We start from the raw sequence: 25,157 nt of genomic DNA on the forward strand, positions 1-25,157 counted from the left end.
GGGTTTACTTCCACTCACAAATAGTCCCATGGGTGTGTGGCCGGAGATTGGCAGCTCTGTGCCAGAATCCTTCTGTTTTGTTACTTTACCATCGGCTAGAGTGTCTTGTCCTCATTGGCATGGTTGGAACTACCACAACATTGGCATTCTTGTGTATGCAGGACAACCACTTTCCTTTTAAGGTTTGGTCCCTGAAGTGGTATATGTCTTTTCTTTCATTTCTCCCTACATCCCACTGTCATGTGGGCACATGTAGGCTGCGAAAGGTAATCTTTAGTTGGGTGGCCTTTGGATCCAGTCAAAATGCAAGGAGTTCTAATCTCTGGAAGGAGGAAGGTGATTATAATCACTAAAAGGAAGAAGAGACAAATGGTCATCACTGCTAAAGTCAGGACATTGTTTACACACCAAGGACTCCCCTAGTCAATAGAAGAATTTATCTATGAACCTCCCATTCATTCACTCATTCATTCAGTATTTACAGAGCAAAGCACTGGCCATGCAGGCATCAGCAAAACGTAGTCCTTGTGCTTGAAGAGCCCACAGTCCAGGAGAGGAGACAGGCCCATACATGGGCAATTTTAAAGCAAGGCTAAAGTGTAGAAAGACAAATACTGCATGATTTCATGTACATGAGATATCTAAAAATAGTCAGATTCATAGAATCAAAGGCCAGGGCGGTAGTAACCAGGGGAGGGGGAAATGAAGAGTTAGCAACAGGCCGAAAGTTTCAGTTAAGTAAGATGACTGAGCTCTGGGGTTGGCACTCCAGCATTGTACTCTGTTGTACATTAGAAAGTTTTTGCCTTGTTGCAAGGACAGAGCTCATGTTAAGTTGTTCTTGCCACAGTACAATAAAAATAAATAAAAAATCAGGCACTAGTGAGGTTAAAGAGGAGGGTGGGAGCAGGGAGGCTTCTCTGTAGACAACCGGGGGACGGCAGCCAGGGTAGAAGCACGAGTGTGTTGCCCAGGATGTGGGGCGGTGTAGGTGCTACAGCCCAGAAGGTTAGGTAGGGACTGACTGCAGATGAGCTGTAGGTCTTCTTAAGGGTCCTGGCCTTTCTCAGGGCCTCTCAGGGGATGCTCTGGGCATTTGAGAACTATTTATTTGAGATCCAAGACATTTAGCATCTCTGGCCCCTGGCAGTACATGCAGGAGGAACCCACAGTCCTGTTACTACAAGCACTGCCTGTTGAAAATGACTGGCTGGGGAGAGCCATTAGGGCCTCCTTGTGTCAGCTCTGTATTTTAAAACCATCACTCCAGTGGCTGTGAGGAGGGCAGCTAAACAGATTATGAGCCCGGGGTAAAGAGCCTCATCTCAAGTCACTGGGAATGGTCCAGGGTGATGCTGCTGAAAGTGTGGGTGCTGACCTCTGCTGGTGCTTCACCACAGGCAGTGTGAGAGGCACGGGGCCAGGGGCGAGGGGTGGAGCTGGCGGGGTGGTTGTGGTAGGGGATGTGAGGCCAGAATGGGGGCAGTTGGGGTGAAAAGTGGAGAAGTCAGGACCAGAGTCCAGGTCGGGCTGAGGTGGGGTGGAGCGGGGCCGCCATCTGAGGCAGAGGCTGGGATTCGTGGGTTTGCAGACTCTGAGAGGACTGCAGGTTTCTGCCCATGACATCTGAGGTGGAGGTGTCGCATGCTGGAGGCTGGATGTTTGTTTGCTTGAAACTCGGGAGGACAGTTTGACCAGAAGGTGGGATTTGGAATCAGGAACATATGTAGGCAGTGGCAGAAAGCTTGAAGGTGCTTCTTCCGGGGGGAAGTGGGACTGTGGGGGAAAACCAGGGTTTGGGGACTGGGCAGAGCATGAGCAGCCCTCTGGGGATGTAGGAGGAGTGCATGAGACACACAGAAGGAGCACGGTTGGATGTCAGGGACGCTGAAGGAATAGCCTCTCGAACAGTGATCGCTGCTGTCTTGTTATCCCAATCGAACTTGTAAGACAGGGTCTCAAAAATGGCCATGCCACTGGGTCGTCTTGCTGTGGGGACTCCTGCCCATGCACTTACTTCGGGAGGTGTCTCCACTCGGAGCACTTTGCTGTTACTGGTGCTCTTGTTATTGTTACTTTTCTTAATGATGGTTAAAAAAGAAAAAAGCAAAGCATGTAAAATCTGCCCTCAACCATTTTTAAGTGTAAATACCGTAAAGCACATTCACACTACATAACCAGTTTCCGGAGCTTTTTGTCTTCTCCACAGAAACTGGATGCATACCCATGACACAACTCTACGTTTCCCTTCCCTCCGCGCTTGATAACCCTTGGACGTTGTCTCTATGAATCCGACGGCTCTATGTACCCCTCGTAAGTGGGCTCATAGAGTATCTGTCTTTTTTGAACAGGCTTATTTTACTTAATGTACCGTCCTCAAGGTTCATCCATGTTGTAGCCTGTGATGGGGTTCCCTCCCTTTAAAGGGCTGAATGTTTGTTATTCTTACTTTGACGGCCTTGGTCCGCCACAACAGACGGCAGGATGGACAGCACTTTCTGGGATGCTCCTCTGGTGTCTCCCACAGGCTCCCCTGCAGTGCCCTTGCTCCTCCAGGGCATCTGTCCTACCCTCAGACTCCAAAGGGAGGCGAGCCCTGCTCTGTACTTCTCTTTGTATCCCCCACAGCTCCTCATGTTCTGCTGCATGTGGACAATATTAGAAACTGCATTTTTCACTGATAGATTTTTCTCAGCTTTTAAAGCTTAGAAAGCAGTTCCATTTCACTTCCGTATTTACCTTTCCTAGCACTTTATTTTATGCTTCTGTTTTCAGTTTGCTTATCCTTAATTTTTATTGTCCTTTCCGTGTACACTTTGCACGTTCCGCGTGTTGAGTAGCTGTCTCAGATTGCCACTAGGTGGCAATATTGGTTTTACGTTTAAAGACACGTAATTAAGCAACATCATTAAGCAAACCCTTCTTCTCCAGCATTTAATTTCTGTGATAATAAATGGAGTCTAGACTAAAGCAATAAGGAAACTTCCCTTAATTATAAGATAGTCTACTTTTCTTATTCTGAAATTCTTTCCTAGGATGGAAGCCAACTGTGAATACTGAGGTAGTTATGACAAAACTTTAATGCTTACATTTAATTTGCTCACAAGATCCTGCCTTTTAGTAGTTGAAATGGCCAGGGACATTTTAGAGTCTGCAACTATACTGGATACTGGTTCATTTATTTCTCTTTATAGGGGTGTTTTTTTGTTTTGTTTTAATGGTATACATGTGATTTATTGAATTTTAAAGGTTGAATTTTAAAGAATTTAAAGTCGAATTTTAAAGATCCAGAGATAGTTGACAGCTAACACAGTGTTTGCGGACAATCCTGGTGGCAGTATTGGGATACCCTGACCTAGAACTACATGAAAATAGAGCAATGAGGTTAACTTCAGAGAATTAATTGCTGAGATCCACAAAACATGTAGGTGGGCCAAAGTCCCTTTAAGAGGTAGGTATGACTCCCTACTTAAAAATTTAACTAGAACTCGTTTTAAGAAATTGATGTATTTTTGAGAAAGAATTGACACCTCATTCATCAGCCACAGGAGAATCTAAGGCAGAAGTTGTCAGGGCATTCCTAGCTCTGTGGTGGGGAGCATGCTCTCCCCTTCGAGGATGGGTCAACCCTATGGTTTGGCAGATGTGTGCTGTACCTCAGTTGAACAGGATGCCTGGGGCTCTCATGTCACTGGGGACCTGAATCAGGAAGTGTTCAGGTTGCAATCTGGGTTTTCCCCATGGATTTGCCCACCATGAGCATTCACAAAATTTTCCTGCTAAGGGTGGAATCAACAGTAGTTTTATCTTTGAATATTTATCTGATAGCCCAAAATATCTATTCCTCCCACACTGCCAGATGTCTAGAACTGCTGTTTGTTTATTCATTACCCTTGTCAGGTTGCACTTGACTACAAAATCTGCCAAAAATTAAGGTGCAAAAATTTAATGGTTTCTGTGATTATGCATCTGCTTCTAGCTGTTCTCTTTTCTTTGGCAAGTTGTTACCTAGGCCTGTTTTGCCTCAAAGTGCTAAAATGTGGTCTTATTAAGAACACAAACATTTTTCATCATTTTAAATGAGAATATAAAAACAGGAGCCTAAACTAACTTTCCGTCTGAAACTTAGTACTATACTGGGAGTTGTTGCTAGAGTGGTGAAACTCCCTTATTTCTAAAATACTTTGGGTCATTTTGAGTTGTTCTGTCCATCTCCAGTTTTGAAGCTTATAAGACAGCTTATAATGACTCTGTGGTTTACAGTTGGATGTTTCTTCCAATCAGTCAGCTAGCAGACTTTACCAAGTGCTCTTCTATGTGCAGAGTACCGTTCTTGATTGCTGGGGAGTGACAGGTTAGAAAGATCCTCGAGTTCTTTGACTTCCTTATGAGTAGGAGGTAACTGCTTCATAATAGAAATGACTATATCATTAGGTAGATGCTAGACGTCAAGATAAGCATCTTCAAAAATTTATCCAAGAAATATTAATTGGTCATCTGTGATTGTATTAGGTACTTATAAATGTGAAAAGACATCTTCAGGCAATACAGAGGGACCGTTAGAACAGTGGTGCCTGGGACGCCTGGGTGGCTCAGTTGGTTAAGCAGCTGCCTTTGGCTCAGGTCATGATCCCAGCATCCTGGGATCGAGTCCCACATCAGGCTCCTTGCTCCGCAGGGAGCCTGCTTCTCCCTCCGACTCTGCCTGCCTCTCTGTCTGCCTGTGCTCACTCTCTCTCTGACAAATAAATTAAAAAAAAAAAAAAAAAGAACAGTGGTGCCTATTTGAAACCAGTGAGGAAGTAGGACAGTATGTAAGAAGCGTACGTTTATTAATGTCGTGTCCATTGTGCATGTGAAGCCTGAGAGGGTAAGGAAAAAAGACATGTCAAATTAGGTAAGAAAGACAAGAAAAATGAGCTGGAGGGCCGTTAGCTGAGAACTTAGAAACTGAAACTGGAAGACAAAGGCAAATTGTCAAGAAAGCTTACTGTTAGGACGCCAGGTGGAAACTGGGATTTTGGGAACGGTTTGGACGATGGGTAAGGATGTGTTCACAGTGCACATGTACTGGTCTTTTTAGACTGGAATGGATGGAAAGGAAAGTGAGCTGGGGGATGTGGTTGGTGAGCACAGGGTTCCTAAATGCATATCTGTGGATACGAGAATTCAGATTTTGAGGAAGTGCTATTTTTTCCCCCTCAGGTTTTTTTCTGCCCACATTACAGATGGAGGAGTAGCGTGAAGTTACAAAGATTAGCTATTTAAAGAGGTGCACAAACAAAAGGCCGCTTGCAGGTGAGGCTGGCAGAAACCCACAAGGCGAGTTTGTGCCACATCTCTTAATTAATCAGGCACTTGAGTGTGTGTTCTTTGAGACACGTACTATGTGCATCAGTTATGATTTGACTTCTGTTTCTCGAACCTAAGGAAATTCCTTCTTGAATGGACATTTGTGTGAAAATACTTGCACATATATGTATTTTTTGTTACCTGGAGTGGGAGCAAAGAGCTTGGATTCTGGTAATGACACTGTCGGAGTATCTTGTTCTTGTATTGTTGATGGAGAGGCAATCCTCTGAATGTCGTCTTCTCCCTCATGGGACCTGGGATCCAGTAATCAAGGGGAACTGAGACTATGATCATCTGTACTATAACTTCAGACATCTTAGGTCTTAATACTTGCCTAAAGGTATGGAAACCAGTATTGTTCTCCAAAGGAATTTCAGATAGGATTAAGTTGGAGACAATAAAGGAAAGAATATAAAAGCATCCTAGTGGTTTTTTCAGTCGGTTCTAGTAAAACAAAAATTGTTGAAGACTCTAAAGTGTGAGCTTCAACGAGAGTACAGGGCAAGGGTCATGCTTGATTGGGGAACCACTTTGAGTGAGGAAATCAGCCCCTGTAGTAGTGAGAGCAGGGGGGAGGGGAGGCCTGAGTTCGCAGTGGAGGCAGGACCCGAGACAAATGTGGGCAGAAGCACAGAGAAATTATGGTTCTGGTTTTTTTTTTTTTAATATTTATTTATTTATTTATTTATTTATTTATTTATCTATCTATCTATCTATCTATCTATCTATTTTCAGTGTTCCAAAATTCATTGTTTATTCACCACACCCTATGGTTCTGTTTTTAAGGCAACCTGCAAATACAGAAAAGCAAGTTCAGAGGTGGGATATTTTTAGAAGAGTTTTGGGGGGACAGGTCGGGGGGACATTGTAGCTGTATGCATTACAATTGGCAGTCGTTGGATTACATTTTCTGCTTTGGGCCAAATGGAGCCAAACTACCTGCTCAGAAACTCCCCCCTACTCCCTTAACTAAATAGCTTTTGAAAAGAACAGACACTTAAAATTTTATTGTCTTCTTTTGTGGCATGAACTTTATTTAAAACCTGGAAGAATCTCAACCTTAACAGATAAATGATAATTTTTTCCCTGTTCACAGAAAGTTTTGTAAATCACTATTTGCTAGAGGAGAGTTAGTCTACAGACTTTGGTTCATTAGTTTAAAAAAAACAACAACAACTTTATTTCCATAAGATAAGCCAGAACAGAAACCTTTCAGTGTGAAGAAGCTGGAGAAAGAAAAAAAAAGATGGTTTTTTGTTTCCTGTTTTTAGAAAATTTTTTTTATTGTCAAGGAGACAGCATGAGGCACTTCACTGAAAGGTTAGCTTTGACTGTGTGTGTCTGGATATCACTACAGTTCTCTTTTTAGGTGAGAGCAGTTAGATGCTTACTGAAGATTCGATTCATTTTTTTTTGTAGTAACTGATGGGTGTTGAGTATCACATTAGTTGTTTATTAAACTGGGGACTTATTACATCACATTTACATTTTACGTATTACATATGTATGCGTATATATACACATTACATATTTACATTATATTACATTTATTGCTGTTGAGTAAGAATTTATTCATCCATCCATTCACTTAATAAGTCTTTATTGAGTATTTATGTTAAGCAAGGACCTGGGCAAGATGCCCCAGGAGAGAATAGAACATTGAGATCCACGTTTCAGAGGTGGTAACTCTGTGATGACGAGTTCATCCTACTATGGAGAAGGCCATGCTGTGAGCATTTGTTCTTTTTAGCTGCCTAGCATTTGAACCCCTTCCCTGTCCTGGAGAACTCTATCCCGGATGAGTCTGGAAGAAGCTGGGGCTTGGCCCAGTAAGAACATCAGACAGACATTGGATCTCTCCAGGGTCGGGGTGCAGCTTATGTTGCAGTGTGGGCAGTCAAGACTTTGCCACACAGGACTGTGCCTGGAGCTGGAGGCCCGCGGAAGCCATCGCTTTAGAGCTCCTTCGTTTGGTAGTTACACCTGTACCCAGTGGCTAGAGGTGACATTGGGGACCAGCACATGCAGGTGTGCAGAGGACATTAAGTGCTCCTTGGGGACGAGGTGCCAGTGGTGGGGGATGCCCACCCAGCAGGCTGGCCCCTTCCAGCTGAGTGGTGGTGTCCCCCTCCACCAAGCTCATTCTGATAGCACACTACACGTTGCTGCGTGAAGCCACAGCAACATCACTCTCTAAGGACACAGGCAAGGAAGCACTCAGCCCTGCCTGGAAGGTCAGTGAAGGCTTTGTGATGGCATTTGAACTGAGCCTTGAATAAATAGTAGACTTTGCTAGGGTGCCTGGGTGGCTCAGTGGGTTAAGCCTCTGCCTTTGGCTCAGGTCATGATTTCAGGGTCCTGGGATTGAGCCCCGCATCGGGCTCTCTGCTCAGCAGGGAGCCTGCTTCCCCCTCTCTCTCTGCCTGCCTCTCTGCCTACTTGTGATCTCTCTCTCCCTCTCAAATAGATAAATAAAATATTTTTTAGAAAATAGTAGACTTTGCCAGACTCCTGCCTGGGGCAACTGTGGGGACGCCTGATGGAAGTAGTCATCGTGAGTCTTGCTGGTTATTAGGGAAAGGGGTGAATACAAAGAAAGGGAGCCGTTTGCGAGCCAGCTGGTGAGCTTATGTGGAGAAAGGTGTGGTTGCAGAAACTAGTGAGGCATCTGATCTATGGGGCCAGGGTCTGGAGCAGAGACAGAGAGCTGGAAACTGGGGCAGTATCACAGCTGCTTTTTTTTTTTTTTTTTTAAGATTTTATTTATTGTTGGTTGGGGGAGGATCAAGGGGAGGCACAAAGGGAGAGGGACAAGCAGACTCCACGCTGAGTACCAAGCCTGACATAGGGCTTGATCTCAGGATCTGAGATCATGACCTGAGGCGAAATCAAGAGCTGGATACTTAACAACTGACTGAGCCGCCCAGGTGCCCCTAGAGTGAGGATTCTGATGCAAGTACTTTGGCTCCAGAAATCAGATTCTTAAACAATGAGCTGTGCTGCCTTTCATGAATAAATGAATGATTAGTTATAACAGATTTATATGAGCTATAAAAATGTACTTAGTAATGCATTTCAAAGTAAATAGTTAATAAAAATAAATTTTATAAATAATGAGGTAATAGCTTTCTCTTATTAGGAGAAGATAGGGGTAAGACAAGTATTTGGAAAATATAAATATATCTATATATATTTTAAATAGAGGCCCAGGTTCTTGGAATATATGTTATTACAGCATCACATGAAATCTGGTTCATAAATGAATACTGAATTTTTAAAGACTAGTAAATCTGTCTGATATGTGTTCCAAACAGCATATCAGACATCTTTATCATCATCCTTATAAGATATACCTCCTTCTTATGGGAGAAGTTATAACAATAAACATGATAATTTCCATCATAATTCATGTTTTGGTCTAAAAGCTCAGTTCAGTGGCTAAGACATATATAACAGTTGGAATTTGGAAATGCAGTTGAACTGGAAACTTTCTTAAAACAGGATTCAGTCTTTCAGAGCCACTGCCTCATCCTGAACAAATGTCTTGGCTTTTGCTTTCAAATTTAGTACTTGGTCTGAATGGTGAGACTGAATTAGACCATTAACTCCTGTACCACTACGCTTTGAAGTAAGGTAATGGGCAAGTTACAAATATTGGGAAACAGTCCGTCAAGAAGGAAAAAGGCAGCAGCATGAAGTTAAATTAGTTGAATTCTTTCCAGACAGAGGTACAAAGAGTCAAGTGATCCAAAACCAAATTTGCCTAATAATTAAAGTTATTTTTGGTATTAAAATATTAATCTGTTGCCATCCATGTTCAACTGTTGACTCTTTCATTTGTACTATTAATATTTCTAGATATAAAACTTTCATGATTTTACTTCCATATCAATAATGATAGGGTCTCGGGGCACCTGGGTGGCTCAGTGGGTTAAGCCTCTGCCTTCAGCTCAGGTCATGACCTCAGGGTCTTGGGATCCAGCCCCGCATCGGGCTCTCTGCTCAGCAGGGAGCCTGCTTCCCCCTTCCTCTCTGCCTGCCTCTCTGCCTACTTGTGATCTCTGTCTGCCAAATAAATAAATAAAATTTAAAAATTATAATGATAGGCTCTCTCCATTCGCATGCAGAGAGCGTCGTTAGAATGCTCAGCTGTGGAATCAAACCCCTTGGCCAAATACGGGTGATGGATTTGTGTCAGAACCAGGGAGCCAATTAGAGTGTTAATTTTGAAGGTGATTGTTCAGAATTGTTAGGGGCTTTAAGTGTGAACGTATGCTTGACATATGTTCAAAGGAAGTACTGACTGCATGTCCAGTAGGCTTTCTGACCTCAAAGTGCTTGTTAGGGGACCAGTAGATGCTGATGACGGAAGTGAAGATAGACTGGTTCAATGAAATAAATAGAGTTGACATAAAAGTCAACTGTTACTGTTCAACTTGTTCATTTTCTTTCCTTTTTCTGTAATTTGCCCACAGTAGGCCCCTTTTTATTTTTAGCCCGCTTATGCTTGCCTCTGTTATGGCATTATCTCATTATTGAGAAAGCCTTACTTTTTAAGTTTGAGATGGTAGTGTTGTCGCATGAATAGGCATCATTTAGATGGACAATAGACAGTTCTATACGCATGGGTGCCTTTACTATAGCTTTTATTCCAAATGGCACTGTTGATACAACATTTTCTTATTTTCTTTCCCTTTCATATTTCATTTGAAAATTCTCTCAGTCATTCATCCAGCTACATATTTTAAAAAATTGCATTGCATGTAAAAGTGCTATAAGCTGGTTATGGCAGCTGAAAGGAAGTCTACATCTCATGGTGGTGTTATAATACGCAAGTAGAAAGAGCATTAATTATTACAATTCTGAGTAGTAAAAACTGAGATAAGATCATTTGATAGACAATTTTATTGTGACCCTTTAAGTTATCATATCTTAGAGGTGCTGATACATAGGAGCATGTGTGCCTGTGTGTTCACACAGAGTATACATATGTACACATGTGCATCAATTCACATACATATATAGCATATACATAAAAACAAGAATAAAAGCTCTTGGGCCTTTTTGAGGATTAATGAATGAAAATTCATTTATAATTGAAAGGACCTTGGGTTAATCAAGAGTTAAGATCAGGTTTCTGAAAGTCAAGGTGGGCATATTTTGGGGACCAAGGTATTCACACACCTTTGGAGGCAGGTATCAATACAGCCCACTAGTTTTTGAAATGTTTTTATTTGGAGATAAGTAGGTACAGAAAACTTGATTGCCAGTTTTATGTTCACTGACTGAAGCAGATATGACACCCAGGCATATGATTTAGTAAACAAAAAGGAATGGGGATAGGGACGATTATAATTTACTAGTAATCCATAGAGTTTATTTTAGACTAGAATTTCACTCCTTTGTGCTAAGACTTTGCCTTTTTGCTTTTATTGTCATGACAGATTATTTGTAGGCCTGTCTGTGTCCTTGCCAGGATGCTGTCCTCACAGCCTTCCTGTGATAACTGTTGATATCCCTTATATACTTCCTGCAACCAGGAGGACAGGACTAGTACATAAGAAGAATTCTGAAGTGTATTCATTTTTCCTCAAGAAACTTTTAAAACTAAACTATGTTTTAACTACATTAAAGCATTTTTAAAACATAGTTGTAATACTTTGGTCATCTTGACACAAATATTTTCATTTTCCTGGTTCCTTTCCAGTCTCTATTCATATATGAATTTGTTTTACATATTTGGAATCCTGTCTGTTTTTCCATTTAACATAAAGACAGTTCCATGGTTTCAAAGTCTTCATTATTACACTTTTGATTGCTACACAAAGTCTTCATTATTACACTTTTGATTGCTACACAATAGGTCTTTTTTTCTTTTTTCTTTTTTTTTTTTTTTTAAGTAGTCTCCATGCCTAGCACCCAGCATGGACCCCATTATAGGGCCTGAACTCACAACCCTGAGATCAAGACCTGAGCTGAGATCCAAGAGTCAGACACTCAACAGACTGAGCCACCCAGAAGCCCCTACCTATTTTCTTACAAAACCTTTTAAAGTAATTGCTCTTTCTTTTCTAGCTAGCCATATTAGCATACCATAATTATCTGAAAGTTTTATTCAACTATTAATATTACTAGTTTTCTTCACACATGATTTTTATTCTTATATAATTCCTCATGAATATACATGTATCTATGTATATATATAGCATATGTATATAGCCATTTCTTAAAAGTCAATGGATATTACTGCATAATTCATAATCAACAGTGGGAAAGCCCAGAATTACATTGAGTATACTGAGTAACTAACTGTTAATTCAGCCTTCCATCTGTTTTTTTCTCTGACATGTCGTATTGCTCATCTGATTTAACCTTTGATTACTGTCCTTGCCTTTCATATTTGTACATGAAAGTTAAAATAAATACTACATAAAATAAAGAAATGAGACGTTATTTGATAGTGAGTTCCAAAGATTTACACTGAAAACCATTCTCCTGAAATAGTGAACTTATATGAACTTAAAGGCAGGTGTGGAATCTACATTAGTTTAGTAATAGTTTGAATATTGACACACTTATTCTTAATGTGTTTTGTCTGCAACAGTTACCAAGGAAGCAAATAAAACACAGAATATACTAAAGTTTGTTGAGAGGGTGGTATTCAAGCATATTATTATATATCTGACTTAGGGCTTGTAATAACGTGAAATATATGGAATAGTGCTTTACTTCAAAGCTAACATTCATAGCCTTAAATGTATTAATCTCTCTCTTTCGCTGTGTATATGTATTGATATTTATTTAACCATAGGTGTATCTTGTTTCTGAATCTTAGTTCCTCCTATGCTTGTAAATTTTCAGAGTCTGTTATTACTATCCTTGTCTGAGTACCTAAGGGTTACAGTTCTAGTATTTAGACCCCAAACTCTTCATTGTTATGGTGTTTTAGTTTTTTAAGGGCACTCAAAATTTGTTTTTTTTTCAGGAGATAAATTGGATATCATACACATCCTCTTGTTTAGCTGACATGTTTTATTTTCCTTCTGCTACCCGTGGATGTATAGTGAAAGCTATTTCTATGCCTTTGTGTTATCCCTGACTGCTTCTGTGCTCTCCCCTTCTGGTCACCTTTGCAAATCTGCAAATTTCAGGTCAGTTCCTTGGATCACTGAGGACCCTTCCTGGAGTCCTCAGCACTCTTCTATGCATAGGTGATAAAGAGGTTATGTGGATTCAGCCAATATCTCTCATTTCTAGTAACTCCTGAGGAGAAGAAAAAGGAGAGTACGTAGGAGAGTAAAATGTCAGGTTTCTGAAAATACCTGCATTTAAAAATTGAGTCTTTTTTTTTTTTTTGAATTGGATCATATTGTGTTTTTATTTATTTCTCCTCTTTAAATAATGTTTCTTTAGGATCTCCCCAGAGTCCTTCTTCTTCATCAGCTGTCTAAGCAGGAAGGTGCATGGACCATACTTCCATTGTTACCACAGTATGTTTAATTTGAAATGTGTAGATTTTGACATTTCTACCCGACCACTCCTATGCTCCCTACTTTTCTAAGAGTCAATAAGAAAAGTAAATTTGAACTCTATTTCTTATGACTACTATATTACCCAAATTTCTTGATTCTTTTAATCATGAATGGCTTCTGTTTTTAAATATGTTGCTTTCTTAAAAGCTAAAATATCAATATATTTGATACTTATCTTTGGAAATTATCTACCTTCTGGGCTGGTGGTGTTACAGAGAGAAGTAACTTTAAGAACTCTAGCTGTCTTATAAACCATTAGTATCTGGCTTTCCCATAAGCTAAAATTATACATTCAAGAAAAATGTAGGGGAAAAATCTAGATTTCTAGCCATTTTATATGTCTTTCATCCATTTCTTGCTTATTAGTTTTAAACCTTATTATAAACTCATTTTATAGAAGTGTTTACTATAACCTGTTTCTCTTTGTCAGCTTTTCTGTAACATATAGCAGAAATTCATCATGGATTTTCTTCTGTGAAGAGGAGACAAGAATACAAATTCCAGAACTCTTAGAAACACTCAGAAGATACGACCCATCAAAGGTGAATACAAATTTAACCATAGGTGTATCTTGTTTCTGAATCTTAGTTCCTCCTATGCTTGTAAATTTTCAGAGTCTGTTATTACTGAATTTATCTAACTGGGGGAAATGCTTAAAAGAAGATTTACTTTTAATTGAGAGGTTTTCCAAACTAATAAGAACACTTAATTTAAAATTAAAAGGAATGAAATAATAGTTGAATAGTTAGAAGTAATGTTCAAATAATTCTTTCTGAAGTTTTTGTAGCTTTTGGAGGGATAGAACTTTCAGTGAACCATTTTTAAATGACAAAATCTATTTATATGTGTTACAGTTTCAGAGAGTTAAAAAGCTATAACTCTGGGTTAAGAAATAAGTTTAAATTGCTTGTTTCTCTTTGTCAGCAATGGCCACATATTATTTTAGATGAGTAGTATTTCTTGGTTGCCAGCTGTGCATCAAGGACTGTGATAGCAGGGGCTAGGACAGACAGACGAGGATCTTGAAGACATGGATGATAAAGCATGGCAGGAGAAAACAGAACATTTGGGAAGCAATGAAAAGTGATTGGTCTTACAGTAAAGGGAAATATCAGAAGCCCAGAGCAGGGCATCAAACCTAATCTCCAAGAGTCAGGACAGGAGGCGACCTTTAATCTGAGTCCTGTAGGATGAGTAAGAGTTAATAGGAGAGAGTATTTTAAGCAGAAGGAACAAAATCTGAGAAGGTCTGGAGATAAGAAGGGGTGCTTCTCATGTTAGAAGTCTAATGCTAAAAAAAAAAAAGTCCACTGCTACTTTCTGTATCCTTATCTTTCATATTTTTAGATTTTATTTTGGGCATATATGATGTAGCAATTGGATCTTGTTTATTTCTAAGTCCCTAGCACTGAGCAGAGTGTTGAACACTTAATACGTGGTCAATGAGTATCTGTGATTGACGGGTTAACTCTGCAATGTCAGCTTTCCTGCTGGGCTACGTCCTGTCTCAGGAGAATGCCCTAGAGATAAGTTGAGAGTAATTAGCCTATTCATTTCTCTTGGAGAAGCCCAGGTTATACCCAAATCACCATATGGAATCCTTTAAACTTAGAATAAGGAAAATTGGGGGCTTTCAGGTACCACTAGACACCTGTCCCACCCCTATTCTGGTCCCACTCCAGAACTAAATCATATTTAATGAAAACGTGGAGAAGGAAAGGTGGCTCCTGGGTGCCTGCTTCATTTACTGATGTAGGAATAATGTTGGGCAACAGTGATCATTCTCAAACAATGGAAAGTCTGTTACCTTAACAAAGCCACGGGTTTCAATGTTCTTTAAAAACTGCAAGGGTCCATTATGATTTCTCTTTATGCCTTTGCTTTCTGGAAAGATACAGATATAATTGAATGAGAAGGTTGTTAGGTTGAAAAGAAAAATCCTTCAAAGGAGAGAAGAATTATAAATGTGTCTTATCCCGTCTTTTCAGATGATGCTAACCAGCATCTATGTACTTTGGCCATGTTTTGTGTAAAACATCTGTTAGGCTGTTAAGTTTCCTTTTGACTTGAGAAAAACTCCCAAATCCTTTTTAGAATGTAGGAGTTTTAATCTCCTCCTAGTGTTCATTTCACCTGGAGATTATTTTTCCATTATCCGTGGCTCTAATTCTTTGCAGAAGATGGTGACTCACTGTGCTTTTTAATGAAAATTGGAATGATAAATTTAAAAGTTCAAAGCAAGTTCATGAAAAGCAAGTACAGAATAGAGGTAAAATGAGAGGTTTTCCCCCTCTTTCCTGAACTCAGCCTTTTAAAAAAATCTAGGATGCTTTATTTCTTTTGAAACTAGCATTAGGAAATAAAGATTATGTAATGTTCAAGTTAGCTCAAACCAGTGTGCTTTTTTCCCCTACCATTTGGAATTTTAGAAAAAAGCAAAACTGGCTTTGATAGTGTTACTAATAAACTATATTAAAGTAGTAATTATGTAGTATGTTAGAGCATCAGTAGTTTTTTTTATTCTGATGTTTTTTCCTTCAGTATCTTTCTGTCATTCTTATGTAAATTTACACTGTTATACAATATTTTAAATGGAAAACTTAAATTTTATTAAAATAATTAATCTTTTTAAAATTGCCTTTCTAGGTGAGTTCTAGAAGTTTCCATATCTTGCTGGAGTCTTTTTTTCCTACTCTATGCTTTTAATATGAGTTTGCATTTGCCGAAATGTCTTGTTGTTTTTTTTTTTAATAGATGTGAAGCGCCGGTTCTGGTAAAGAGTAATTCTAAGATACTAATGGAACATTGTCTGAATTGTTATTTTACAGCTTATCTTGATTATAATTGTCTTTACTGTGAAACTATTAAGAAAATTGTTAAGAAGGAGGGGGGAGTGCCTCTTTCCACAGATTCTGTGTAAATTTCTCCCTTAGTTTATATGGTAACAATCTTATACACTTGATCATAGCCAGACACTGCCATTAGAAGTTAAAATACAGAAACATGTTTTGCATAAAATTGTGTTTGCAGTAGGAAATTCTAACAGTGAAAGATTAGTGAGAAAGGTACTGAAAATCTCCTGAAGTATTTTATTTTCTTTAAACAAGCTGTATTGATGTGGTATGTTACATGTGATGATTTTCATATCGAGTAATGTGTAACAGTTTGAGAAAGTCCTATGTCATTGATTTTTTTTTTTTATAAGATCTTGAATTTCTATCTTAAGCCAAAACCATATACCCTATAGTTATCCCTCTTGCCTGGTGATGATTTATAATAACCATAAAATGTCAAGAAAATCGTGACGCAGCTTCAAAGGCCGAGCACACAGTTATGTTAATGGGTTCCACACATGTTCAGTTAAGATCTGTTGCTGAATTGAGCAAAACCAAGGGTTTGGGAGGTATTTGGGACACAGCCACAAGCAGAAGAGATAATATGGTGTCCCTCTCGGTTTTGTTTTCTGGAGCAGGGAGTGAGGTGGGGATGGCTGGATAACAAGAAAATATGCAAAACATTTAGAATTTAGGGTGCTTGATTTAAATTAGTTTCTCTAACAGGGTGGTTTCCATTTGAAGCTCTCTTGGGCTTGCTCCATTCATTTAACAAAAGTAGTAAGCACTTATTCCATGTTAAGTCTTCTGGTGGGGATAGAGCAGTGAGCGAAATGGGCGGTTTCCCTGCGGAGGGGCGGGGTGTTCTTGTGGCAGGAGAGATAGGCAAGGAGCCAAAATGCAAACAATGTGGCCGATGGTAGTAAGAGCTATGGAGAACAAGAAAGCAGAATGAGAGGGATAAGGGATAGATTGGGGGTGGGCTTACTCTTGTATATAGGGTATCAGGTCACTTTTGAGTAGAGTATGAAGGAACCAAGGGAATGAGCCATGTGCTCCCTGCTCCTGTAACTCCCTACTGCATACCCCTTCTTGAGGTTCTAATTGGAACCTCAAATTCAACATATGCAAAACTGAACTTTTAATGCCCTTAAAAAAAAAAAGATTTTATTTATTTATTTGACAGAGATCACAAGTGGACAGAGAGGCAGGCAGAGAGGGGGGGGCAAAGCAGGCTCCCCACGGAGCAGAGAGCCCGATGTGGGGCTTGATCCTGGGACCCTAGGATCATGACCTGAGCTGAAGGCAGAGGCCTTAACCCACTGAGCCACCCAGGCGCCCCACTTAATGCCCCTTTTAAACCGTTCCCATCTTCAGTCTTCCTCATCCAGAAATGGCATTATGGTCTATCCAGTGACTCATATAAGAAAACCTAGAACTCATAACGGATTCCTCCTTTTCCCTCAGCCGTGTGTTGGCATATCCCACTGAGGCTACTTCCAAAATATATCATCTTCCATCCTCTCTCCATGTTTAAAACTGCTACTCTGGTCCAGACTACCATCATATCTTGTCTTGACAATTATTAGAGTCTCCTTGCTGGTCTCTTGTTTTCTACTCTTGCCATCCTAATAATCTAGCCTCTTGGTAATTCAGATCATATCACTTACCTGTTCAGAAATCTCCACTGATTTCCGACTGCAGCTCAGATAGTTTCACTAGATTCAGCATTTTAGGTGAGCAGTGATTTTCTTCTGTCATGGTAAAGATGTTGTTCCATTGTCTTTTACATCCTGTTGTTTCCATTGAAAATTCAACTGTATGTTTTAGTTCCTCACCCTAACCCGTCTCCCCTCAAGCTACTCTTAAGGTTTTCTATAACTTTGGTCTTTTCAATCAACATATGCCTCTGTGTGGTTTCCTTAGTACTCTACCGGTGTTTATAGGGCTTCTTGAATCTATGGCTTGATGACTTCTGTTAGTTTCAGAAGATTCTAAGACTCTGTTTCTTCAAATATTGGTTCAGTTCCATTCTCTTTCTCCTCCTATTCTGGCCTTCCAATTTCATGTGTTTTAGATTTGCTCACTGTTTCTCATATTGCTTTTATTCTCTTTTCTGTATTTTCTTCCTTTAGTTTTCTCTTTTGTGCAACAAACTAACTATTTTTTATTTTTTATTCACTTACTACCTTCCAGGTCACTGATCCTTCCTTTTCTTGTGTCTAATATCCTCTTGGATTCCTGACTTCAATTATTGCCTTGGTCAGTTTTAGAATTTCCATCTGACTTCTGTTTATATTCTAGCTTTTTGGTAAAATTCTTCATCTTTTCATCTGTTTCCTTAAATATATGAACAATACTTTTTTTTTTTGATAACTGCGGTATTTGACTTATCTATGCTTCTTTATTTCTCATTTTTCTCTTTGTTTTTGTTCTGGTGCTGTTTCTTGGCGTGCCTGGTAATTTTTCACTAAATTCCAGATATTTTGTGTGAAAAATCAAAGAGGCTATGGATGATATCCCTATGTACAGGAGGATTTATTATTCTTCTGGGTTGTACACCTGGTTTGGGTAGGTCTATTTACAGACTGCCCTCCCTTCTAGACCCTTTCTTCCAGCAGACCCTGCACCTGGGCTTTGGGCTCCCCAGCACCACTGCTGGAGCCTTTGGTCGGCAATTAGCCTCTTCACTGCTGCTTTACACTTGGCTCTTGGTTCTTTTCTTGTTTTCTTTTTCTTTCTTTCTTTCTTTCTTTTTTTCAACATAGGAGTTGGGGCTCACTTTTCTGCATCTGCTTAAATCTCTACCTTCTTGGCAGCCTCCAGCTCCAACCCCTTTCTTAGTCCAGCAAGGCTGCAGGGTCCCAGCTGCTGCTTTCTGTTGTGTGCCATTTCCTGTTATGGGCAAAAGGCTTGAGGGGTAAAAGGAGGTGACTACAGGCTTCCTGTGAATATGCTTCCCTTCTCTCTCGGATGTTCGCCCTCATCTACTATCTGTCTTTGTTTTCTGAGGCCCTCAATTATTTGGTTTAGGTATTTTCTCCAGCATTCACATCTGTTCTCAGTGGGAGATGTGTTGTGGCTGGAAGTGGAAGCCTTAGACTACACTTGGACTAAGTCTGCAGTGCTTCCTGCTGTCATCTGAAATCCACCCTGAGCTGTCTCCTGCCTGTCTCTTTCATACCATTTCCCCCTACCCGGTGTATTCTAGCACACCGGACTTCCTTTTTCATCAAATGCATCAAGCTTGTTCTCACCATGGGACTTGGTAGTAACTGCCTTCATTGTAATTCCCTAGATTTGTGCATAGCTGGCCCTTTGGTATTACTTACTCTTAATTCAGTTGTTAGCTCATGAGAGGTTTTTCTCTCTTTCCAGGGAAGTCCCCAGGAGCTCTGTTTTATTTTCATCCTACTACAGTGCAGTCACCATCTGACCCTATTTTACTTATTTTCTGTTTCCCCACTATTATGTAAGCTGTGTTCCCACCTGGTATGGAATAAATGACAAATGTTAATTGATAATAATAAATGTAAATTGAGTGAATGAATAAATGAATAAAATACGCACTAATTCTGGAAGGAATTTTTCAGATTCTTCTTTGAAAACCCCAGAAGGGCATAAAGGAACACTGCTTTCTCGTCTTTATATTTATTTATTTATTTAAAGATTTTATTTATTTATTTGACAAGTAGGCAGAGAGGCAAGCAGAGGGGAAGTAGGCTCCTGGCTGAACAGAGAGCCCAATGTGGGGCTCCATCCCAGGACCCTGAGACCATGACCTGAGCCGAAGGCAGAGGCTTAACCCACTGAGCCACCCAGGTGTCCCGGAACACTGTTTTCTTTACCTTAATAGTATTTTGATACAGAATTTTCTGTAAAATACCACTTTTATATGTTTATGGCATAATGACTAACATTTTGTTTATCCTGTTGATATACTAAGTTACTGTCTTTGTGAAGATTATGCCATGTTCATTATCATAGAGCATTAATTATGTTTTTGTTAAAGTTCTTTAGAAAGTAATAATCTATGCTAATTCTGTATCACCCAGAATACTTAATTAACTAGAATTAGTGATATGACTTTGTTTTTGGCCTTATAACGAAATGGCTTTTTAAGAAAAGGACATTTTATTTATTTTTTATTTTTTATTTTTTGGATGTACATTTGAAATACATTTTACTTTATTTTATTTAAATTCAATTAATTGATTATAGTGTGTTATTAGTTTCAGAGGTAGTGTTGAGTGATTCATTAGTATTCTAAAACACCCAGAATAACACATCACGTGCCCTCCTTAATGCCCATCACTCATTTCCTCTCTCCCCCAACCCCTCCCCTCCAGCAACCCTCAGTTCGTTTCCTATAATTAAGTCACTTATGGTTTGTTTCCCTCTCTGGTTTTGTTGTATTTTATTTTTTTCTTCCTTCCTCTTTGATCCAAATTCTACATATGAGTGAGATCATATGATAATTGTTTTTCTTTGACTTATTTTGCTTAGCATAATATCCTCTAGTTCCATCTGTGTCGTAGAAAATGGTAAGATTTCATTCTTTTTTGATGGCTGTGTAATATTTCATTGTATGTATGTATGTATGTATGTATATATATATATATACACATACACATATGTATATATACACTACATCTTCTTTATAAGAAAATGATGTTTTATATCTTTATTTAACAGGAATGGTTTTTAGGAAAAGCCTTACATGACGAAGAATCTACAATAATTCACCATTATGCCTTTTCTGAAAATCCTACGATTTTTAAATATCCAGACTTTGCTGCTGGCTGGGCCCTTAGTATTCCACTTGTAAACAAGTAAGAATTTATTAGACTTTGTGTGTGTATGCATGTGTGTGTGTGTGCTCGGATCACCATTTAGTTCACTGAGTACCGCAGCTGATCTCAGGTGAGTTTGGCACCGGAGGCAGTGTGTGATGGTATGGGAAGACTGGAACAGAGCCAGTACCTGGGGGGCTTGCTTCTGTTCTGTCACGTACTTGTTCTCTCAGACTAATTACTCATCTGTTCTCTATTTCCTCTTCCTCGCCTGCAAAATAAGGTGAGTAACAAATTGTGAGCCTGAGGGAGGGTACACAAGTGCTCTGAGAATTCTGCATCCACAAGAGTTATTACTGTTTTCAAGGATCTGGTTAACTATAGGTATGACTTAGATTGTCAGTAAGAAATCAGGTCTGTGACATGCCCAGGGAGTGGGAGTTGATGACAAATTATGTACATGGGTACACACGTTCCCATGGGCCGGGCAGCAGGGACAGTTACTAGAGCTGTACACGTCTGTACCTAGCTATTTGTGTGTGCCATTGCAGTAATGCTTTTTTCAATGTGAAAAGTAAAGATAATTAAGTTGTAACCCAGGAGAAATAGGATTGTTGACAGGCTCTTAATTCAAGTGCCTCAGATTAATTATGATGTGTTTTTCTTCTTTAGGGAATGGAAAGTTGATAAAGCAGTTGTGGCCTTTGTATCTTCAAAGATGGAAGGGTGTCTGTTTTTTCTCACATCAGGTGTGCTGTTTCTACGGTTTTGAGTCTTAGGGTTTTGAGTCTTGGAAAGCTTTTAAGACAGATAGTAGTACCTTGTCTTTCGTGGCTGGCCAACACTTTTTGACATTTGAAAATTTTTACAGCGTAAGACCGTCCTTTCCAATGGAGAATCCAGGAAAGATCAACAATACCACCTCCATGTTGTATCGCCTTCCTTCCTACTAGACAGCAGCTCCGTGAGGTGGGCTCCATTAGGTTGATGTGCTGTATAAAATCTTTTGGGAATGGAGTTCTTTGGAGATGGAGACAGTGAGATTGTGGTCCATTTGGCTTGGGAGGTCATGATAGAGGAGGGGTCATTTGAAGGATGGCAGCTGAGACAGTGGCTTCCTGATATGGCAGCTTCCTGATGGTGATGGAGGCCATAGCTCCTCGGCTACCCATCTCTGTAGTGTCAGTTGGAGGTTGGTCTTGGAATCTCAGCCTGTAGTCTCTTTATTCAGAATTTCTAGTAATTCTGTGAGCCATCCGTATGCACTAATAAGTGTCCTTTGTGCTTAAACTGGCCAGAGTGGATTCTATTATCTCCAACTAAAATGTGTGACCCATGGACCCGTCCTGAGAATACCAGGCAAAGATACCCTGTCCCCAGCCTGTGCCAGACATGCCTAGGAGGGCCCAGACATGCCTAGGAGGGCCCACACATGTTCCCCGCTCTGTTCTCAGAAAGGGATGGGCAGGAGGGGAAGGGGAATGAGAAAAGAAGGTTGTCATTCCCTTCTTACCCTGCACTGTCTGGCTCTGCTCTCAGCAGGATGCGGGGAAGATAATTCTGTTTCAGCTGTACTGGGTCATCTTTACTCTCAGACGAACTAAGTTCGGGTTTGCTGTAGCTTGGTGACTGTGAACCCCCAGGACACTCTTTTCCTGCTGTGTCCAGCAGCCTGGTGTTTGGGTCCTGCTTGGCTCTCTGTGTTCAGTCTGGACCCTCCAGAGCTGTGGATGGCACATCCCAGCCCCAGAGCTCTTCCCTGCGCCTTGCATATTCTTCACCTAGCGGTAGCCTTCCTCCCCTCTGTCCTCACTCTCTGTACTTAGCTTCATAGCCTGGAATTATGTGGACTGACTCTTCTACACAAGTTCCGGTGGCTATGGCTTCTCTGACTTGGGAGTTAGAAGCTTTTCCTAAGTCTGTTTGTCTTCTGTTTCCTGGAGACCCAGGTCCCTTGACAGAGGGACAAGCACAGCTGTAACTTGTCCTGGGCAGTACTCTTGAGCACAGACCCCACCTTCTTCCCCCAAGGCTAAAGAGAAACCCACTACCCTGCAAAGACCCTGTACAGCAAGCCTGGAATACCATCTCTCTGAAGCCATAGAACTCCCTTTTCCATCCTTCCTTCCCAATCCAGGAGGCAACTCATCCAGGAGACGAGTCCTGTAGTTTAGAGAGTTTCACTTCTTTCCATCCCCCATCTAGCAAGGACCTTGGAGGCCCCTGGATGCTGGAGGCAATTCACCATTTACTGAGTTTGGTGTAATAAGAACTTAATTATTGTTTTCCTTTTGATTTCCTTTTTTTTATTAATTTTTAAAATTTTTAAAATACATATAATGTATTTTTATCCCCAGGGGTACAGGTCTGTGAATTGCCAGGTTTACACATGTCACAGCACTCACCATAGCACATACCCTCCCCAGTGTCCATAACCCCACCCCCCTTCTCCGAACCCTCTCCCCCCAGCAACCCTCAGTTTGTTTTGTGAGATTAAGAGTCACTTATGGTCTGTCTCCCTCCCAATCCCATCTTGTTTTATTGATTCTTCTCCTGCCCCCCGGCAGGTTCTCATGGCTCTGGTTTGTGCTCGTCTTCTAACTCCCGCATGCTCACCGTGCAAGTAACTGCCGGGGGCTTTGTGAACTGGGGCTGCAGGCTCCGCGCTAGCCAAGAGACTCATCTTAAGGGGGTGCTGTGTGAGGGATAACTTGGCCTTCTGTAATGGCCGTCATACTGGTGCCTGCTTCTCTTCTGTTGTCTTTTTTTTTTTTTTTTAAGATTTTTTATTTATTTATTTGACAGAGATGACAAGTAGGCAGAGAGGCAGGCAGAGAGAGAGAGGAGGAAGCAGGCTCCCTGCTGAGCAGAGAGCCCGATGCGGGAGATGCGGGACTCGATCCCAGGACCCTGAGATCATGACCTGAGCCCAAGGCAGCGGCTTAACTCACTGAGCCACCCAGGCGCCCTCTTCTGTCGTCTTTACGAAGTCCCTGGGAACACCTATTGACAGGTGCCGTTTACTCCCTCTCTGGTCGAGCAATGTTTTCTGCTGAGATGTGGGAGATGACCGAGGGCCTCATGTCCCTGCAATAGGGTATGTAAGGGACTACATAAGGGAATTGGGGCCAAAAGACTAATCTTTTGTACACGTTCCAAAAATTTCCAACAGTTGCCCCATAAATAGAGGGATAAGGCACCAGTTGACCTTTTGCGTTCAGTTGTCCTTTGGTTCCATAACACTGAATGGTTGCCAACAAGCTGCACGATGTTTGTAGTTGATTAATATCTGTGGTCTTCTCTGTGCCTCTCCTACTTTTCCCTGCCAGCAAAAACAAAACAGAATGAAAATGGAGGCTCTACCAGAGTACCAAAATCAAAATTCTGGTGACCTGATACCGTAAGCCACTTAAAAATTCCAGTGCGGATCCTTTTCTTATGATGAACACAAGTAATCAAAATAATGTAACCCATTTAGCATAGCAATTCTGTTATGGCCAAGAGCTATTTAAAAATGGCTTTCTCATAGGAGATTCTATATATTCTTCAAGAAACTCGTATTACCACCAGCACAAAGTATCAATTAGCCCTACTGGCTGCAAAATTTGATCTTCCCAGTTGGTTTTTCCCAGTTACAAAGCTAATGTGCTATTTCCTCCTGTTATTAGAGACTATATGAGTTAGCATATCAGATTAAGGAAATATAACTGTAATTGGAAGGTGAGGCCTGTGTTGGTGAATGTAGATGTTCAGCCCTGTTACTGAGGATGCTGGTTCTCCTTCTCTCTCATGCGCAGTACACAGCCACCTGAAACCACATACAGCAGCAGCTCATCTTAAATCTGGTTCCTCTTGTGATTCAAGGCCAAAAGCGCTACTTGTTTTTGTTTGTTTATGTTCAGCAGTGGAGAACCTCTCCAACCATTGGAATATAGTGCTTATCTTCAGTCTGCAGTTGGATGGATTTCATCTGATTGAAGTAGATTGGGTCAACTTCAGACCATTAACAATGCAGGGAATTTCAGTGCTTTGGTTGGGATTAAACTAATTCTGACCCTGCAGCCCATTTATTGGGCTCAGTAATTAGAAGTCTCTGAGGAAGAAGGAATGGGAAGCTCTTTGTTGAGTAGGAGGTCTACAGCGCCCACTACAGAAGTGATGATTCCCTTTGCCTCCTTGATTTTATGGCCCACTCAGTAGGTAGGGCAACTGTTTACAGTTACTTAAGTATTTCTCCTGCTCAGGTCATCAGAAAAACTGGTTACTTAAAAACATTTCACAACACACACTTTTAAAGACCATGTCCTACCAAAAACACTATTTGCCCTAGCAATCAGTGAGTTTTGAATTAACATCACCTAACATTTCCTGGTGATCCATCTTTGTGATCTAACAATAGTGTCAATAAGAGAACATATTTGGAGAAATTTCCAATAACACGATCTCTTCAAATAGGTTGATGTTACCAGTTTATTCTTTTGTTTTTCCACAGTAAAACTTACCTAGATTTCCTCCAAAATTTAATCCTCTGACTAGCTCACAAATGGGACTGTTAAAGTCAGCTAGGAACCCCTCCTAATATAGAGGTGATGGGGTCCTCTTCTGTTGCAAGTTTCCGGTCTCACTGGTTGTGTCTTTAGAGCTGT

General features: G+C 40.5%; 1 protein-coding gene across 2 annotated transcripts in view; it reads left to right on the forward strand.

Moving 5' to 3' along the window:
- Positions 1-25,157, forward strand: part of B3GLCT (beta 3-glucosyltransferase) — a 116,861-nt gene that overhangs the window by 31,963 nt on the left and 59,741 nt on the right. For both annotated transcript variants that reach the window (XR_006603540.1, XM_045069531.1), the window contains exons 5-7: positions 12,766-12,842; positions 13,315-13,426; positions 20,414-20,550. Coding sequence is in view for 1 of the 2 variants with exons in the window: in XM_045069531.1 (XP_044925466.1) it covers positions 12,766-12,842; positions 13,315-13,426; positions 20,414-20,550 (326 nt within the window). In the remaining variant the exon portion in view is untranslated. The remainder of the gene's footprint in view (positions 1-12,765; positions 12,843-13,314; positions 13,427-20,413; positions 20,551-25,157) is intronic.

The sequence above is a fragment of the Mustela putorius genome, unplaced genomic scaffold (assembly GCF_011764305.1).
Source record: "Mustela putorius furo isolate JIRA1106 unplaced genomic scaffold, ASM1176430v1.1 tig00003942_pilon_pilon_pilon, whole genome shotgun sequence".
NCBI classification, from domain to species: domain Eukaryota; kingdom Metazoa; phylum Chordata; class Mammalia; order Carnivora; family Mustelidae; genus Mustela; species Mustela putorius.